At 41.4% G+C, this 17,335-nt stretch overlaps 1 protein-coding gene across 1 annotated transcript in view; it reads right to left on the bottom strand.

The window, feature by feature from the left end:
* The window catches only part of ppl (periplakin), a 28,293-nt gene extending 15,687 nt beyond the window's left edge, over positions 1–12,606 (bottom strand). Inside the window, exon 1 of the mRNA XM_010873867.5 lies at positions 12,290–12,606. Coding sequence (XP_010872169.4) covers positions 12,290–12,333 — 44 coding nt within the window. The 5' untranslated portion in view covers positions 12,334–12,606. The remainder of the gene's footprint in view (positions 1–12,289) is intronic.
* Positions 12,607–17,335: the final 4,729 nt, after the last annotated feature.

Genomic DNA, 17,335 nt, shown 5'->3' with positions numbered 1-17,335 from the left:
CACTATACAGAGCGACTTACAATCATGCCACTGACCGTACTCCAACAAAGTAAGTCAAAACCACTAAATCCATATCACATTCAATGTGGAAAAACCACATTATTTGTAAAAGCTGTAAGGTTAGGTGGGTTAAAGGGATAATTCACACTCAGTTAAAACCAAAACAGGCAAGTCGTCAGTGATAGATTTCTCAGAGACCCTTTCTTCAAATATTTTAAGAATCCCAGACAAAAATACATTGACAGCTTATGCCGACCAAGGGATAAATAGACTTCAATGTGTAAAAAAATGAAATAATATTTAAATAAAAATATTAATATATATCAGGATGGTAAGTAAGCCCCAGTCTTCATCTTAGCGAGAGGCTCAGTAAGAATAAACCCAGCTATTCAGCCAGGGTGTTAAAAATGGCAGTGTTTCATAATAAGCAATAACATTTGCAGTTGAGAGGGAATCAGAGTGACTGATAAGAGCCCACACTTTAACCTTACACTGAATGACTGAGGTACAGTTGCTTTACCTTTTCTTGGCTTGAATAAAACTCGACAGGTGCATGAACATTCATTAAAGGGATACACCATATTTTTTGCTTTCACAGGTGCAGATAATGGAAAAAAGAGGAAAGGAAGCTGTTGTTTTCACTAGTGAGATCCATTGCATGGAAAGACATGTTGACAACATGCAGAGGCCTTAGTTATCAGGATAATTTCTAGACCCGGCCAGTGCTATCATGGTCTCCTTGGACTGTATAAAGCTTCTGTTTGCTTAAAGAAAACATTGACATTAAACACATCTATGTCAATAGTTTTTAAACATCTAAGTTCGACAAATATAAGAAAACATTATTGTTGGCTCCACAATATTGTGTATGATATAAAGGACATGTTGTATGTTCATTTCCTGTTTCCATTCATCAATGTTACTGGCTTTGCCTTGTCAAACACCAACAACAGCAACAACTGCAGCAGAAACATGATAACAGCAAAGACAGACTGGTCAATATTAGTACAGTTTCCTATAGAAAGCATTGTGTTTCAGAAAGCATGTCTGCAGTCTTTTACCTGCATCTGAGTTGTAAAGGGGCAAAATGTATGATTTTGTACAGCATAACTAGCATAAATATAAGCAGAAATAACCAATAGACATCTGCAGTTAACGTTTTAAGTTAATGTTTCAAATAATTGTTTTCTACAAAACTGATCCAAATGCCTGAGATATTCTCCATTTAAACTTTCTCCCCCGTCCGTCTGTTTGCATTGACTTGTAAACCCCTTATACTTGCTTTAGACACTTGCAGTACTATTCTGCCTGTCCAAAACCACCCTGGACTAGCTAATACTATACTGGTCTGCTTCGATAAGGGAAGACGAGTTGTGTTATTGTTATTGTTTGGAGTCAGGATTCTTTACATGGAGCACCTGCTAAGCATCCAGCTGATCACATTTACCACTGTTAGAAAAACCAAGAACAAAACAGGGTGGAGACATTCCAGAACACCCTTCACGGTTCTAAGAACTCTGCTCCACTTGAAGACACATGCTGCCAAACATTACACACACTGTACATGCAAATAAGCTACTAGAAAAGATAGCTGGTCTTCATACAGGACGCACACACACGCACACCCACGCAAATTAACGCATAATTTAAGTGAGACATGATCAAACAAATTCTATTTTTATTGGAAGCTAATTTGGGACTCACGGCACCTTTATGAAAACCTTGTCCAATTAACAGACAGTTGGTATGCAGAGATCATCCAGTGGAATCATCCAGTAGAAAACATTTTGACGGCACAAAAATATTACTCTCCCTGGTCATCACTCTATAATAATCTAACCTGGCCTTTGCTTCTATGTCACTCCTGAATCATCAACTAGCTGTAGACTTCTGGAAACTTCTATAATCTAGTACAGCTCAAGAAGAGATTTTCTCAAGCTTCTCAGACAGATTCTGGATTGACAGGTCCCATTCTAACATCACCTCATTGATGAGATGTAACCTGTAGTGTGAATTAACAAAGCATTGAGAGCCATGGCTCTAATCCTAGGTCTTGTAAAGGACATAAATATAGCATATGAAGACAGATTACGTTTCTGAAATTACAACAACTCTCCATTAAATGATACCTTTAAATGCTGTCCATTTCTATGTGCCTGAAGTTGAGGACGGAGGATTCTTATTCACACAATTACATTTCAGTAGCAGACCTTGGTTCAAATACTATTTGAAATATTTCAACAACTGTAATTAATCTAGCCTGCCGGGAGTGCTCCACGGGCAGGTTTGCTCTTTAATGCCTGTAATGTTGGTTCTGCCGGCTAAGCTCAATCAATGCCAGAAAGAGAAGAGAAATTATGTAAAATAGTATTTTAACGCTCTGATCTGAGATTTAGCCCAATTAAATCCAACCCTATAGCTTAAGGCACATATAAATCACGGTTTCTATTTAAACTGCTTTCAATAGGTTAACCTTTAAGGCACCCCTAGCCTTGTTTTGACATTTGAACAAAGTAATATATTAAAATATATTGGTTGTCTAATATATGCAAAAAACGAATCTGTGTTCAAAAACTGTTGAATGACTTGTGAAACTGGTTCTGGCCTTAGAGAGAATTGCAATTAATTCAACTGCATTGACAAACTCATGTCGTGGGGCAGGTTGAGGCCTCAAAGTTGGTATGTTCTAGGTTGTGCCTTACTTCCTTATATAATATGTATAGGTATACATTTGTAGAGGAAACATGTTTACAGTCTATATATTAAGAATTGACAAGATAAGGGGGAATATCGAGGTGTGGGGGAGAATGGTGACAAAGGTTTTCATTGGTCAGTAGTATTGATTGGAATGTTTCGCAAAATTCACAGTTTTACAGAAATCAGCGTTAGAAGATTACTGGGTCCAGGAAGGGATAAGCCGAAAACCCAGAATCCCCCAACAGGAAACTATAATTCAGCCCATTCTCACACCAAATCTCTCAAAGTCAGTAATGAAAATGAGGGTATCTTTCATTTTTTCCTGAAATACTCCTTCAGTATCGTATGTGTGTGCGTGCGCATGTGTATGTTTAACGACAGATATTTCCCTAGAGACCTTCCTGTATGCAAAACTATCATATGCAAGGCAAGCAGAGCACTGGACATTCAAATGTTAATCTTTAGTTTCACGTTGCCTGTCCAAAATGGCACCATATTGATTGATGCTCATAGGACGTGATCTAAGGCAGGGCACTATATAGGGAATAATGTTGATCTAAGGCAGGGCACTATATAGGGAATAATGTTGATCTAAGGCAGGGCACTATATAGGGAATAATGTTGATCTAAGGCAGGGCACTATATAGGGAATAATGTTGATCTAAGGCAGGGCACTATATAGGGAATAATGTTGATCTAAGGCAGGGCACTATATAGGGAATAATGTTGATCTAAGGCAGGGCACTATATAGGGAATAATGTTGATCTAAGGCAGGGCACTATATAGGGAATAATGTTGATCTAAGGCAGGGCACTATATAGGGAATAATGTTGATCTAAGGTAGGACACTATATAGGGAATAATGTTGATCTAAGGCAGGGCACTATATAGGGAATAATGTTGATCTAAGGTAGGACACTATATAGGGAATAATGTTGATCTAAGGCAGGGCACTATATAGGGAATAATGTTGATCTAAGGCAGGGCACTATATAGGGAATAATGTTGATCTAAGGTAGGACACTATATAGGGAATAATGTTGATCTAAGGTAGGACACTATATAGGGAATAATGTTGATCTAAGATAGGACACTATATAGGGAATAATGTTGATCTAAGGCAGGGCACTATATAGGGAATAATGTTGATCTAAGGTAGGACACTATATAGGGAATAATGTTGATCTAAGGTAGGACACTATATAGGGAATAATGTTGATCTAAGGCAGGGCACTATATAGGGAATAAGGTTGATCTAAGGCAGGGCACTATATAGGGAATAAGGTTGATCTAAGGTAGGACACTATATAGGGAATAAGGTTGATCTAAGGCAGGGCACTATATAGGGAATAAGGTTGATCTAAGGTAGGACACTATATAGGGAATAAGGTTGATCTAAGGCAGGGCACTATATAGGGAATAAGGTTGATCTAAGGTAGGACACTATATAGGGAATAAGGTTGATCTAAGGCAGGGCACTATATAGGGAATAATGTTGATCTAAGGTAGGACACTATATAGGGAATAATGTTGATCTAAGGTAGGACACTATATAGGGAATAATGTTGATCTAAGGTAGGACACTATATAGGGAATAATGTTGATCTAAGGTAGGACACTATATAGGGAATAATGTTGATCTAAGGTAGGACACTATATAGGGAATAATGTTGATCTAAGGTAGGACACTATATAGGGAATAAGGTTGATCTAAGGCAGGGCACTATATAGGGAATAATGTTGATCTAAGGTAGGACACTATATAGGGAATAATGTTGATCTAAGGTAGGACACTACATAGGGAATAATGTTGATCTAAGATAGGACACTATATAGGGAATAATGTTGATCTAAGGTAGGACACTATATAGGGAATAATGTTGATCTAAGGCAGGGCACTATATAGGGAATAATGTTGATCTAAGGTAGGACACTATATAGGGAATAATGTTGATCTAAGGTAGGACACTACATAGGGAATAAGGTTGATCTAAGGCAGGGCACTATATAGGGAATAAGGTTGATCTAAGGCAGGGCACTATATAGGGAATAAGGTTGATCTAAGGTAGGACACTATATAGGGAATAAGTTTGATCTAAGGTAGGGGACTACATAGGGAATAAGGTTGATCTAAGGTAGGACACTATATAGGGAATAATGTTGATCTAAGGCAGGGCACTATATAGGGAATAATGTTGATCTAAGGCAGGGCACTATATAGGGAATAATGTTGATCTAAGGTAGGACACTATATAGGGAATAATGTTGATCTAAGGTAGGACACTATATAGGGAATAATGTTGATCTAAGATAGGACACTATATAGGGAATAATGTTGATCTAAGGCAGGGCACTATATAGGGAATAATGTTGATCTAAGGTAGGACACTATATAGGGAATAATGTTGATCTAAGGTAGGACACTATATAGGGAATAATGTTGATCTAAGGCAGGGCACTATATAGGGAATAAGGTTGATCTAAGGCAGGGCACTATATAGGGAATAAGGTTGATCTAAGGTAGGACACTATATAGGGAATAAGGTTGATCTAAGGCAGGGCACTATATAGGGAATAAGGTTGATCTAAGGTAGGACACTATATAGGGAATAAGGTTGATCTAAGGCAGGGCACTATATAGGGAATAAGGTTGATCTAAGGTAGGACACTATATAGGGAATAAGGTTGATCTAAGGCAGGGCACTATATAGGGAATAATGTTGATCTAAGGTAGGACACTATATAGGGAATAATGTTGATCTAAGGTAGGACACTATATAGGGAATAATGTTGATCTAAGGTAGGACACTATATAGGGAATAATGTTGATCTAAGGTAGGACACTATATAGGGAATAATGTTGATCTAAGGTAGGACACTATATAGGGAATAATGTTGATCTAAGGTAGGACACTATATAGGGAATAAGGTTGATCTAAGGCAGGGCACTATATAGGGAATAATGTTGATCTAAGGTAGGACACTATATAGGGAATAATGTTGATCTAAGGTAGGACACTATATAGGGAATAATGTTGATCTAAGATAGGACACTATATAGGGAATAATGTTGATCTAAGGTAGGACACTATATAGGGAATAATGTTGATCTAAGGCAGGGCACTATATAGGGAATAATGTTGATCTAAGGTAGGACACTATATAGGGAATAATGTTGATCTAAGGTAGGACACTACATAGGGAATAAGGTTGATCTAAGGCAGGGCACTATATAGGGAATAAGGTTGATCTAAGGCAGGGCACTATATAGGGAATAAGGTTGATCTAAGGTAGGACACTATATAGGGAATAAGTTTGATCTAAGGTAGGGGACTACATAGGGAATAAGGTTGATCTAAGGCAGGGCACTATATAGGGAATAAGGTTGATCTAAGGCATGGCACTATATAGGGAATAATGTTGATCTAAGGTAGGACACTATATAGGGAATAAGGTTGATCTAAGGCAGGGCACTATATAGGGAATAAGGTTGATCTAAGGCAGGGCACTATATAGGGAATAAGGTTGATCTAAGGCAGGGCACTATATAGGGAATAAGGTTGCATTTGCGATTCAACCTTGAGTGTGTGAACACATTTTAAAAGACCTATATTTTCCTGTGGAAACACGAACGGAGAAGCCTCAGGCTTTTCTATCTCCCTCTTTCGTAAGACAGACATAAAGAGAGAAGACAGACAAAGTGGGACAGACAAGGCTGAAAGAGAGACAAACGGATGATCCAACAATACTTGACAGTGTGTCCAAGGGACGCATGTACAACAGCCTTTTTGAGGCCCTAATGCAGCGCTGTGGGTTTTTAACCAGCCTTCATCAGTGTTACTACTGTTTTGGACTAATATAACAGCAGACGTAGTTCAGATAATGACATCAAGGGACAGCGCTAGATAAGGTATCCATGGTATCTGCATATCGTTAAAAGCAGAGAAACCCTAAATGCCTTTTTGGTCTTTTGATAGTTGTTCTGAATCCCATTTCTTTGTGTGTGTGTGTGTGTGTGTGTGCGTGCGAGCGAGAGAAAATGTTTGTGTGTGTTCGAGATGGTAATCATTCAATCCAAGCCTTTAATCCTAACGGGAAAGAAAATGCATATAAACTCTCTCAAGCATTTAGTAAAAAAAACAGTACAATATATCATGGCAACAACCTGTGTGCGTGCCTCCTAGCCAGGCCTATTTGGTGCCACCCAGTGTGCCTCCTAGCCAGGCCTATTTGGTGCCACCCTGTGTGCCTACTAACCAGGCCTATTTGGTGCCACCCTGCGTGCCTACTAGCCAGGCCTATTTGGTGCCACCCTGCGTGTCTACTAGCCAGGCCTATTTGGTGCCACCCTGCATACTAACCAGGCCTATTTGGTGCCACCCAGTGTGCCTACTAGCCAGGCCTATTTGGTGCCACCCTGCGTGCCTACTAGCCAGGCCTATTTGGTGCCACCCTGCATGCCTACTAGCCAGGCCTATTTGGTGCCACCCTGCGTGTCTACTAGCCAGGCCTATTTGGTGCCACCCTGCGTGCCTACTAGCCAGGCCTATTTGGTGCCACCCTGCGTGCCTACTAGCCAGGCCTATTTGGTGCCACCCTGCGTGCCTACTAGCCAGGCCTATTTGGTGCCACCCTGTGGAATGCATGTATGTATTCAATATGCATGGATGGCCCAGAGTTGGAGGCCTTTGGTTAGTATTTTGTATTATAAGTATGCTTACAAAATATGGCTTCAATGTGCTTTGTTTACAACCACACATTCCCACCCATTCTCTCTCTTTCTGCTGTTGAATTCTGAGAAGAAGCTGGCAGATCAATATCCCTGTGAATAAGGAGTAAAATATGTCAAAGAAGAGTGGGACAAATTGAAACCAGAGCGTAACAATGATGACTCATCGTGGGCGTGCAAAGGATAACAGAGTTCAGAATGCGGGGTAAGCTCACTCCACAGACAGCATGAAATATCACCTGTCCAATCCATGTCCTTTTGTGTGGCTCAAAAGGTTGGTATGTTGTCAAAAACACCAGGGCTCTGTCAGGCCATCGGACTGTGGAAGCAGCCCATTTTGTTTTCAGAAGACCGACACTGATGGGAACTTTGCAAGTAACAAAGCCCAAATCAGATTCTGTTAGACCCTTGTTTTAGTCTTTATCCCTTGAGTGTTATCTAATAGGTCTGTGAAGGGTAAAGGCTAGGGGAAGGCACCATTGGGCTAGGTCATGTTTGGAACAATAAAACAGTCTCAAAACAACAGAATATGGGCGGCTGAAACCATGTAGATATTCACTGTCCACTAACCTCAAACTGATAACAAATGGAGAACGAAGGAGAACAATGCCTCTCTATGACGGCACATTTCTGTTTTCATCAGCCAAGACTTTGATGTTTTTGACCACAGGTGTCATGCATCCTGTTGTTACTGGACGACACTTGCATCACGCCTGTTTGTGAGGGAAACCTTCCCGTTTTAGATGGACCAAAACACGCTGAGGTAAAGCAGTTTACACGCTAGCAGGGTGAGTGGATGTCTTTTTTTTGTTCCACATCTTTTATCTGTGAACTCACCTGATTGGAAGACACCCCTGTGGCTTCTGAATGAAAGCACCTTCTGTTCTTAATGAATGGGAGACTCTGGCAGACAGACAGGCTTGATACTCATCTGCAAGGCTTTACAGGGGTGTGTGTTTATGCCTGTGTATGTGTGTGTGTGTGTATGTATGTGTATGTATGTATTTTTAGATTACACCTGCTAATCTCTCTTCTACCTGCTCTGACAGGTTAACTGCACTCTAAAAAGGTTCTTGAAGTATCCTTTAATTTGGAACTGTGATGCCACCCCTCAGTTTTTCAAGGAGACACGTCAAAGGGTTGTGTAAGGAACTATTTAGAATTGTTACTCAAGGAACCATGTGAACAACCTACCCACAGCAAAAGGTTCTTCAAATGATTCTTTGAGGAACCATTATAAAGGGATTCTTCGAAGATCCCCTTTATAGTGTTCTTGGAAGAACTTGTAGAGTTGGCCACACAGTGTCAATGTGAAGAACCCCAAAATGACCCACCAAGACCCCTTTTTTCTGAATGCGGGATGAGCACTTGCTCAGGTTTTATTGATCTGGACTATCCACAACAAACAAAAACTAAAACCCCAAAAGCAACACAGCACCATGGTGAGGGTGGGGCAGCTCTCACATGGCTAACATTCCCTGGCCACTCCCATCGATCTCTGTCTTCCTCCATCTTACTTCCTCTCGCCATCCATCCTTCCCCTTCCCCCATAATCCCTCATGGCCATTATCCATCCGTCCCCAACACCTCTACCCTTCCCCCCATCCTCATCAACGTTATTCATCACCCCAATCATCCATCATCCTCACCATCCACCACCCATCTCTCCCCATCATCATCATCATCCGCAATCATCCATCATCCTCACCATCTTCCACCCATCTCTCCCCATCACTATTATCATCCCCATCATCATCATCATCATCATCATCATCCCCAATCATCCTCACCATCCTCCACCCACCCCTCCCTCCCCAATCATCCATCATCCTCACCATCCTCCACCCATCAATCCCCATCATCATCATCCCCAATCATCCATCATCCTCACCATCCTCCACCCATCTCTCCCCATCATCATCATCCCCAATCATCCATCATCCTCACCATCCTGCACCCATCCCTCCCTCCCCATCATTCATCCTAATTTTAATTAATCCACAATCTTTCCCACCCATCCCTCTATCCCCCATCAACTCCATCATCGATCCCAACCTCTTCCGATCGCCCTTCACCATCCCCATCAACGTCCCTCCCTCCCTCCTCCCATGAGTCACAGCAGCGTGGGTAAGGGACAACCAAAGCAGTAAAAGTGACGCACCTCTACCCCATAACTCTTATCTTATCCCCTGCCCACCTGAGCCATTCTCCCATCCAGTTGGCACTCCAACCTGGACCTACATACCATACAGTTATCTGTTATCTTACTCCCACAGAAGTTGTGTCAGAGTAATCCTGCCTTCTTTTCAAAGATCATAAAACCACTGCCCCCCTGGAAATTCCTGACTGGATTGAATGTTTCTTCTCATGATTATTGATTTAGTGAATTTTATTTATTGGTTTTATTTATAATGAAAGTTCATCTTAACTATGTTTTGTATCGTTAAGTTAAATCTAAAATAAAGACGTGCTGCTAGACCCACAGAGAGCAAATCATTCTAAACGGCCAGTACAAAGAATGACTCCCGTTTGATATAGTTTCACTGAGGAACCATGGGACACAGACGTTACCAGTGAGGTTGGGCCACACACGAAAACACACTCACACGCACGCACACACCAAAACGCTCACACGCACGCACACACCAAAACGCTCACACGCACGCACACACCAAAACGCTCACACGCACGCACACACCAAAACACTCGCATGCACACACCAAAACACTCACACGCACACACACACCAAAACACTCCCAACCATGCAAACACCAACAAACTCACAATTATGTACACACCAACAAACTCACAACCATGCACACACCAACAAACACACAACCACGCACACACTAACAAACTCAAATATGTACACACCAACAAACTCACAACCATGCACACACCAACAAACACACAACCACGCACACACTAACAAACTCAAAATTATGTACACACCAAAATACACACAACCATGCACACACCAATATACACACAACCACGCACACACAAACAAACTCAATTATGTACACACCAATATACACACAACCATGCACACACCAACACAACCATGCACACACCAACACAACCATGCACACACCAACACACAACCATGCACACACCAACACACAACCATGTACACACCAACACACAAGCAGGCTTGATTGAATAAAATGTTGCGTGGTTTTCTTTATTCAAACATGGTGTGTGACTCATATTTTGAAACATAAAAGCTTCCTCTATAGCCACTAATTAGAAACAACTGTATTCATGGCCTTGCCTTTGGTTCCGACAGTATGGCACCATTCACTACACAGTTCTGACAGTATGGCACCATTCACTACACAGTTCTGACAGAATGGCACCATTCACTACACATTTCTGACAGTATGGCACCATTCACTACACAGTTCTGACAGTATGGCACCATTCACTACACAGTTCTGACAGTATGGCACCATTCACTACACAGTTCTGACAGAATGGCACCATTCACTACACAGTTCTGACAGTATGGCACCATTCACTACACAGTTCTGACAGTATGGCACCATTCACTACACAGTTCTGACAGAATGGCACCATTCACTACACAGTTCTGACAGTATGGCACCATTCACTACACAGTTCTGACAGTATGGCACCATTCACTACACAGTTCTGACAGTATGGCACCATTCACTACACAGTTCTGACAGAATGGCACCATTCACTACACAGTTCTGACAGAATGGCACCATTCACTACACAGTTCTGACAGTATGGCACCATTCACTACACAGTTCTGACAGTATGGCACCATTCACTACACAGTTCTGACAGAATGGCACCATTCACTACACAGTTCTGACAGAATGGCACCATTCACTACACAGTTCTGACAGAATGGCACCATTCACTACACAGTGTACTTTGTGCATCTAACAAATAAACAGGAAGATGAAGATAACCACTGGAAACAGATAGCTGGCAGACCTTATTACTAGGGGCCCAGACCATCCTGTCCCACACCTCTTTCCCCCTTAAAACTCACTTGATGAATGAAAACCTGCATATGCTCCGAGAAACTGCCTTCACTTCACTCTAAGTGTCACCCTATCTGTCTATAAAGTACCAGTTTAGACCAGCTCCCATAGTGCATGGGCTATATATTGGGTTCTGACTGCACCAGCAATTGGATCACACAGAACTTTTCTGAAGTAACAGTGAAAAGTGATGCTTCAAAATGTAGATATTAATAATACTGAATAAGGGGGTCTGGAACAGATCTTTTCTGGGTTTTTTCCATCTGCGGGTGTCCCCGTAGCATGGCACATTTCATATAAACTTGCTGTATGTCAAGATACTATAGCCAACATTCCCACACTGTGTTGTAATAACATATCCCTATGATGGAATAACACTATGGAAGGTACATTTATATACTATTGCCTTGCGTACTGTCTTTCAAAAAGGGAGGTTCAAACTATCTTGATAGTAGTCCATCACGAACGCCCTTCTCTCATTCAACCCGAAAGTCAGTTAAAACCATGTACTGTTTCTTGCATATCTGCCACACCCTCAGTTGAACTTCAATGAACATTCAGTGCATTAGGCTACACAACCCACGTTCTTGGAAGAAAAACTTACAAAATGTAGCTAATTGTACAAAGTGATATGACTTGCAACGTGTCTTTACACGCATATTACGTTGTCCCAGGCTAGTTTTTACATAAAATCCTGAAATATTCTGAGAGTGGGAGGGTCAGCTGTCAAACTTACGTTATGCTAGTTTATATTGTATAATACAAGAGTGAAAGAAACTTGCGTCATGATTTAAAGTTATGAATAACTCAAGATAGCGATCTTAAACATTTTCAAATACTCACTTTTTCGGTTGCGTGATCGTTTTTGAGGATTTTTTCTTGAACATGTTGACAGCAAAACGAGGCGGACGCTGCTTCTCCTGTAAACACCTGTCTCTGTCTTTTCTGTTTCTTCCCTTTGTAAAAGCTATCCCGCTGAGTGAGGCGAAGCTTACTGCTCTAATGGGGCGAGGTTTCTATTTTTTCTCAGATATACTCTCTCCTCTAGCCCCAGTTTACCAACGCTTCACACATGCGAAAAGTTAAATTAAAAGAGTTGACTGCGCCCTACTTCCAGCAACCAAAGCTGAACAGAGTTCCAGTAGAGGTTGGACTGTGGATTCCTTTCAGTAGTTGGGAACATACCTGTCACCTAAACGAATAGGCGGGGCGGGGCGGGGCTCGGACTGGTTTTACGCTTGTCCAAGCATACAGGTTACAGGTAGGATATCTCACCTTTGCCTGTATTTTTACCATGTTAGCAACACCTTTTGCTCAGATGAAAATGCAACTGTCATTTAAAAAACACGAATAATAATAACTCTGATCAAGAGTTTCACAGAAACGTAAAAACAGCTTTCAAAAGACACCCGAGTTCATTCTTATAAATAGGATGCATAAATACAACGGGACACTTTTGGCCAAGTTTTTAGTGGTGTATTTATTAAGTAATGGGGTAGTTGTATTTTAACCATGGAGACAGAACATTTTGTATTACTCTCCAGTCCTCTCTCAGGTATGTCATCTCTGTTTATTGTGAACCAAACTGGTCTCAGGGGAGTACTTCCATTATTATATGTAAATCTGTGACAGACAAATAACCATCAGATGTTACATACGTTTGGGTACATTACAGTGCCCCAATAAAACTAAAATATCTTACGAATTTGCCTTTGAAATATTTACATGCATACATACTATGTTACTTATTCCCATGAGACCAGCCTGGGTGACAAGGACACTTTCTGTGGGTGTGTGTGTTTGGTGAAGGGAGTGGCCCTTTAAATGGACCGCACTGGCAGAGCCTGTCCGACCTGACACTGTCCTCTCACTCTGTGTGTGTGTGTGTGTGTGTGTGTGTAACCGCAGTATGCCTGAAATGTATGCGAAGGCATCTCAGCCTAACTAGGCCATGTCCTTGTTCTTGACACAGAGACAGTGACAGTCAAAGACGTTTAGCGTAATTCAGATGACAGAATGAAGACATAAACACCACAAAATAAAGAGCTCCCATAATGACGCCCCTTTCCAAAACAACCTCCAGGTAGTGGGAACATAAAGTGTTCTACTTTTTGTTTCTCTACGTGTCTCCCATGGGATCTGAACCCACAACCCTGCTGTTGCAAGAGCCATGCTCTGCCAATGGAGCCACATAGCAAGTGAGATCACAGAAGGAACATGTTAACCATTTATTCACCAATGCTTTGATTCAAACGTGAAACTTGCTGGACCTTTCTTATCCTGTGGTTTAGATTGTGAAATAACAGTGTCTTTACGTGTTAAGAGACAGGATTAGATGAAGGTCTAGATTAACATTTGACAATGGCAACAACTAAAGAACTGGCAACACTGGATGATGCGGCTTCCAGTTCACAATGTCTTTCTCAATGCAAAACTATTGGTAATAAAGTTGTAATGACATAAATAAACACATTCTTCCCCCTGGGTAAGGTAGGAGTTAACTTGGCCTGATCAGGCACACATGAACAGTCCCACAGGTCTCAATGTTAAAGGAATACACTGCACAAAACCTACACTTCACCATATTTCCTACATTGGACTGCTTTTGACCATAGGCCTTCATTGAAAGCAGTGCACTTCACAGGAAATAGGGTGCCGACTTGGACAGGGACACTGTATAATTTGTCATTTGGCAGCTTGGGATGATGTGCAGTTCTGCCCCCGGGCACGGGCATGTTGTGTGTGTGTGTTTCAAGTTTTCCTTTTTTCCTTATGAACAGGATAAGCATGTCACTTGTGTGTGTGTGTGTGTGTGTGTGAGAGAGAGAGAGAGAGAGAGAGAGAAAGAGACAGACAGGAAAGGCCACTATCAGAGCAGAGAGAGAGCCAGTGGAACTGACCCCGGTCACAATTGGACGAAATGAGTCATCGGGACATGCTTGCATGTGTGTGTGGAAGGGAAAAAGTGAGGAAGAGAATGTGCTTTTGAGTACATTTGTGTGCAAGGCTGTATGTGTATGCTGTCTTGTCATGGTGTGCATATGTGTTCAGGTGTATGGAAACTTGTCAGCACGGTGTTGATTTATCTACCCCCCCACCCTCTGCCTGATGCTCTCTTCCCACCACAAAAACAAACACAACAAAACATTTCTGAAGGTAATGTCAACAGTACCGCCATTGTTTTCCTGCGCCATGGTCACCAGGCGCTAACTGTGCATGTTAGCAATGGCAAATATGGTTAGAATGATAAAATACAGAGAGCTAATTTATTCCTGAACCGTGCGTTTAGACTAGTTGTGTAACATGAGGAGAACATTTGTTTGTTAATGTGTTACAAGGTGAAATCAAACTGGATTTAATTAGGAGTCCATTATGTCCATAATGTAAAAGTGAAAAATAAAATCTACAAATTGTTTTAAATGTAAAATACACAACAAAACAATTAACTGCATAAGTATTTGCCCCCTTCTGATAGAGGCATTCTGGCAGCAACTACAGCCTTAAGTCTATTTGGACAAGCCTCTACCAGTCTCTGTACTGATCAATTCATGCCCATTCATCTTTGACAAATTACTCAAACTCTGTGAAGTTGTATGGGAACCTTTGGTGAACACCAATTTTCTAATCTTTACACATATTCTCCATTGGATTGTGGTACAGGCTAAGACTGGGTTACTCAATTACACTGATAGACGTCAGGGTTGTCTTGGCTGTGTGCTTTGGGTCATTGTCATGTGGAAAGAAACATTTTCACTCCAGTTCACTCTAGACAACATTTTCTCTATGGACCTCTCAGTATTTTTCATTGTTTCCTCAATCCTGATCAGTCTTCCAGTCCCTGCAGTTGGCAAGCTTCCCCCTAGCATGATGCTGCCACCACCATGGTGTTCTCAGGATGAAGTGCAGTTCTAGGCACAAAATGTTTTATATTTTGGTCTCATCAGACCGTAGAATCTTATTGCAATGGTCTCAGAGCCTCCCATGTATCTTCTGGCAAATTATAGGTAAGATTCAATTTTTACAGCATCCAAAGGGTCACTCAGGTCAGCGGTGGAAGACTGTAACTCATTTAGAGTGAACATGAGCCTCTTTGTGGCCACCCTGCCCAGTGCCCATCTTGCCCAGATACTCAGTTTTAGAGGATGGTCTGTTCTGGACAGATTTAAATTTGTCCCATATTCTCAGAATTTCTAAATAACTGGCTTTACTGTGCTCTGTGGGTTAATCAGTGCCCTGATATCTTCTTGCCCCTAATTTGCTATGAATATTCATTCATTGTCATTATTTATTTTTTGTTAGAAATTGTACTAACCAACTGTAGGACTGGACAGACACCAGCAATTGACTCCAAATGCAAATCAAAGCCTAGAATCATAACTAGACATTCACAGGTCTCTTGTACATGCACTAATTATGCAAACAATCACTACCTATTAAGAGAAGGTTGTTAAGGCAACTATCCAAATACCTTTGGTACCTTTAAATGTGCAACCATGTACAAAACATGCTGTTGTTTCTGAAGGGTTCATACGATATGGATGGAAATTCTAATTAAAGCTGACTGTCTGTACCTTAATCTAATGGTCATTGTATCAATTCCAATCCAAAATGCTGGAGTAAAGAGCCAAAACAACAAAACCTACACTGATGAGCCAAAACATTATGACCATCTGCCTCAATAAGCTGTTGGTCCTCTGCGTGCCACCAAAATAGCAATAGCCTACCAAGGCATGGACTCTACAAGAACCCTGAAGGTGTCCTGTGGTATCTGGCAACAAGACATTAGCAGCAGAACCTTTAAGTCCTGTAAGTTGCAAGGTGGAGCCGCCATGCATCAGACTTGATGGTCCAGCACATCCTACATTTCCTCATATGCTTGAAATCTATATCATGTTCCTGACATGGGTCATCATATGCAGCAGAGTGCGATGCATTGTGTGCCCTGACACATTCCTCCCATAACCATCATTAACATGTTCTGTGACTTTGGCCACAATAGACCTTCTGTCGGTTTGGACCAGATTGGATGGTCTTCGTTGCCCTGGCACATTGATGAGCCTTGGGCGCCCAACACCCTGTTGCCGGTTTATGGTTTGTCCCTCCTCGGACCACTGTCGGTAGGTACTCACCACTGTTGACCAGAAGCACTTCACAATCCTTGCCATTTCAAATGTGCTATGACCCAGTCCTCTAGCAATAACAATTTAACCCTTGTCGAAGTGGCTCAGGTCATTTCTCCTACATCCAACAAGTTGACTACAATAACTGATTGTTCACTTACCATCTAATCTACCCAGTCCTTAGCATATACCTTTGTTAAGAGATCATCAAAGTTCTTCACAAGAGAAAAAAGAAGAGAGGCCACAGAGAGGCCAGCAATCACCTTGAAGGAGCTGCAGAGTTCAATTGGTGGGAGTGGAGTACCGGGGCACCAGTCAACCATATCAAAAGCTCTGCATACCGTTGGCCTGTATTGGAGGGTACCGAGCCAGAAGCAGTTACTGAAATGATACTTCTTGAAAGCATGATATTGACCCAGCTACAACGTGGTACAATGTTTTGTGGTCAGATAAGACTAAGCTTTGTAGACAATCAGCACCAACTGGGCATATGGAAAAACTGAAGGAAGAATGAATGTAGCAAAATACAGTGAAATGGTGCAAGAGAACTTTGGAAGAAAAGTCATATATATGAAGGAAAATTATCAAAAGCATCATTTGAGTGGCTCCAGAACAAAGAGGTGAATGTCCCAACCAGAAGCAAATCTGCCAAGAAGAATGGATAAAATTTCTCTGAAACTGTATGCAATTCTGGTACATACTTAAGCAAAAGACCAAGAGATTGTCTCTGGCAAATATGTTTTGGGGTTGAAACATATTTCAGTTTTTT

This window comes from Esox lucius, chromosome 11, assembly GCF_011004845.1.
Source record: "Esox lucius isolate fEsoLuc1 chromosome 11, fEsoLuc1.pri, whole genome shotgun sequence".
Lineage (NCBI taxonomy): Eukaryota > Metazoa > Chordata > Actinopteri > Esociformes > Esocidae > Esox > Esox lucius.
This window is presented reverse-complemented; position numbering and strand designations above follow the sequence as displayed.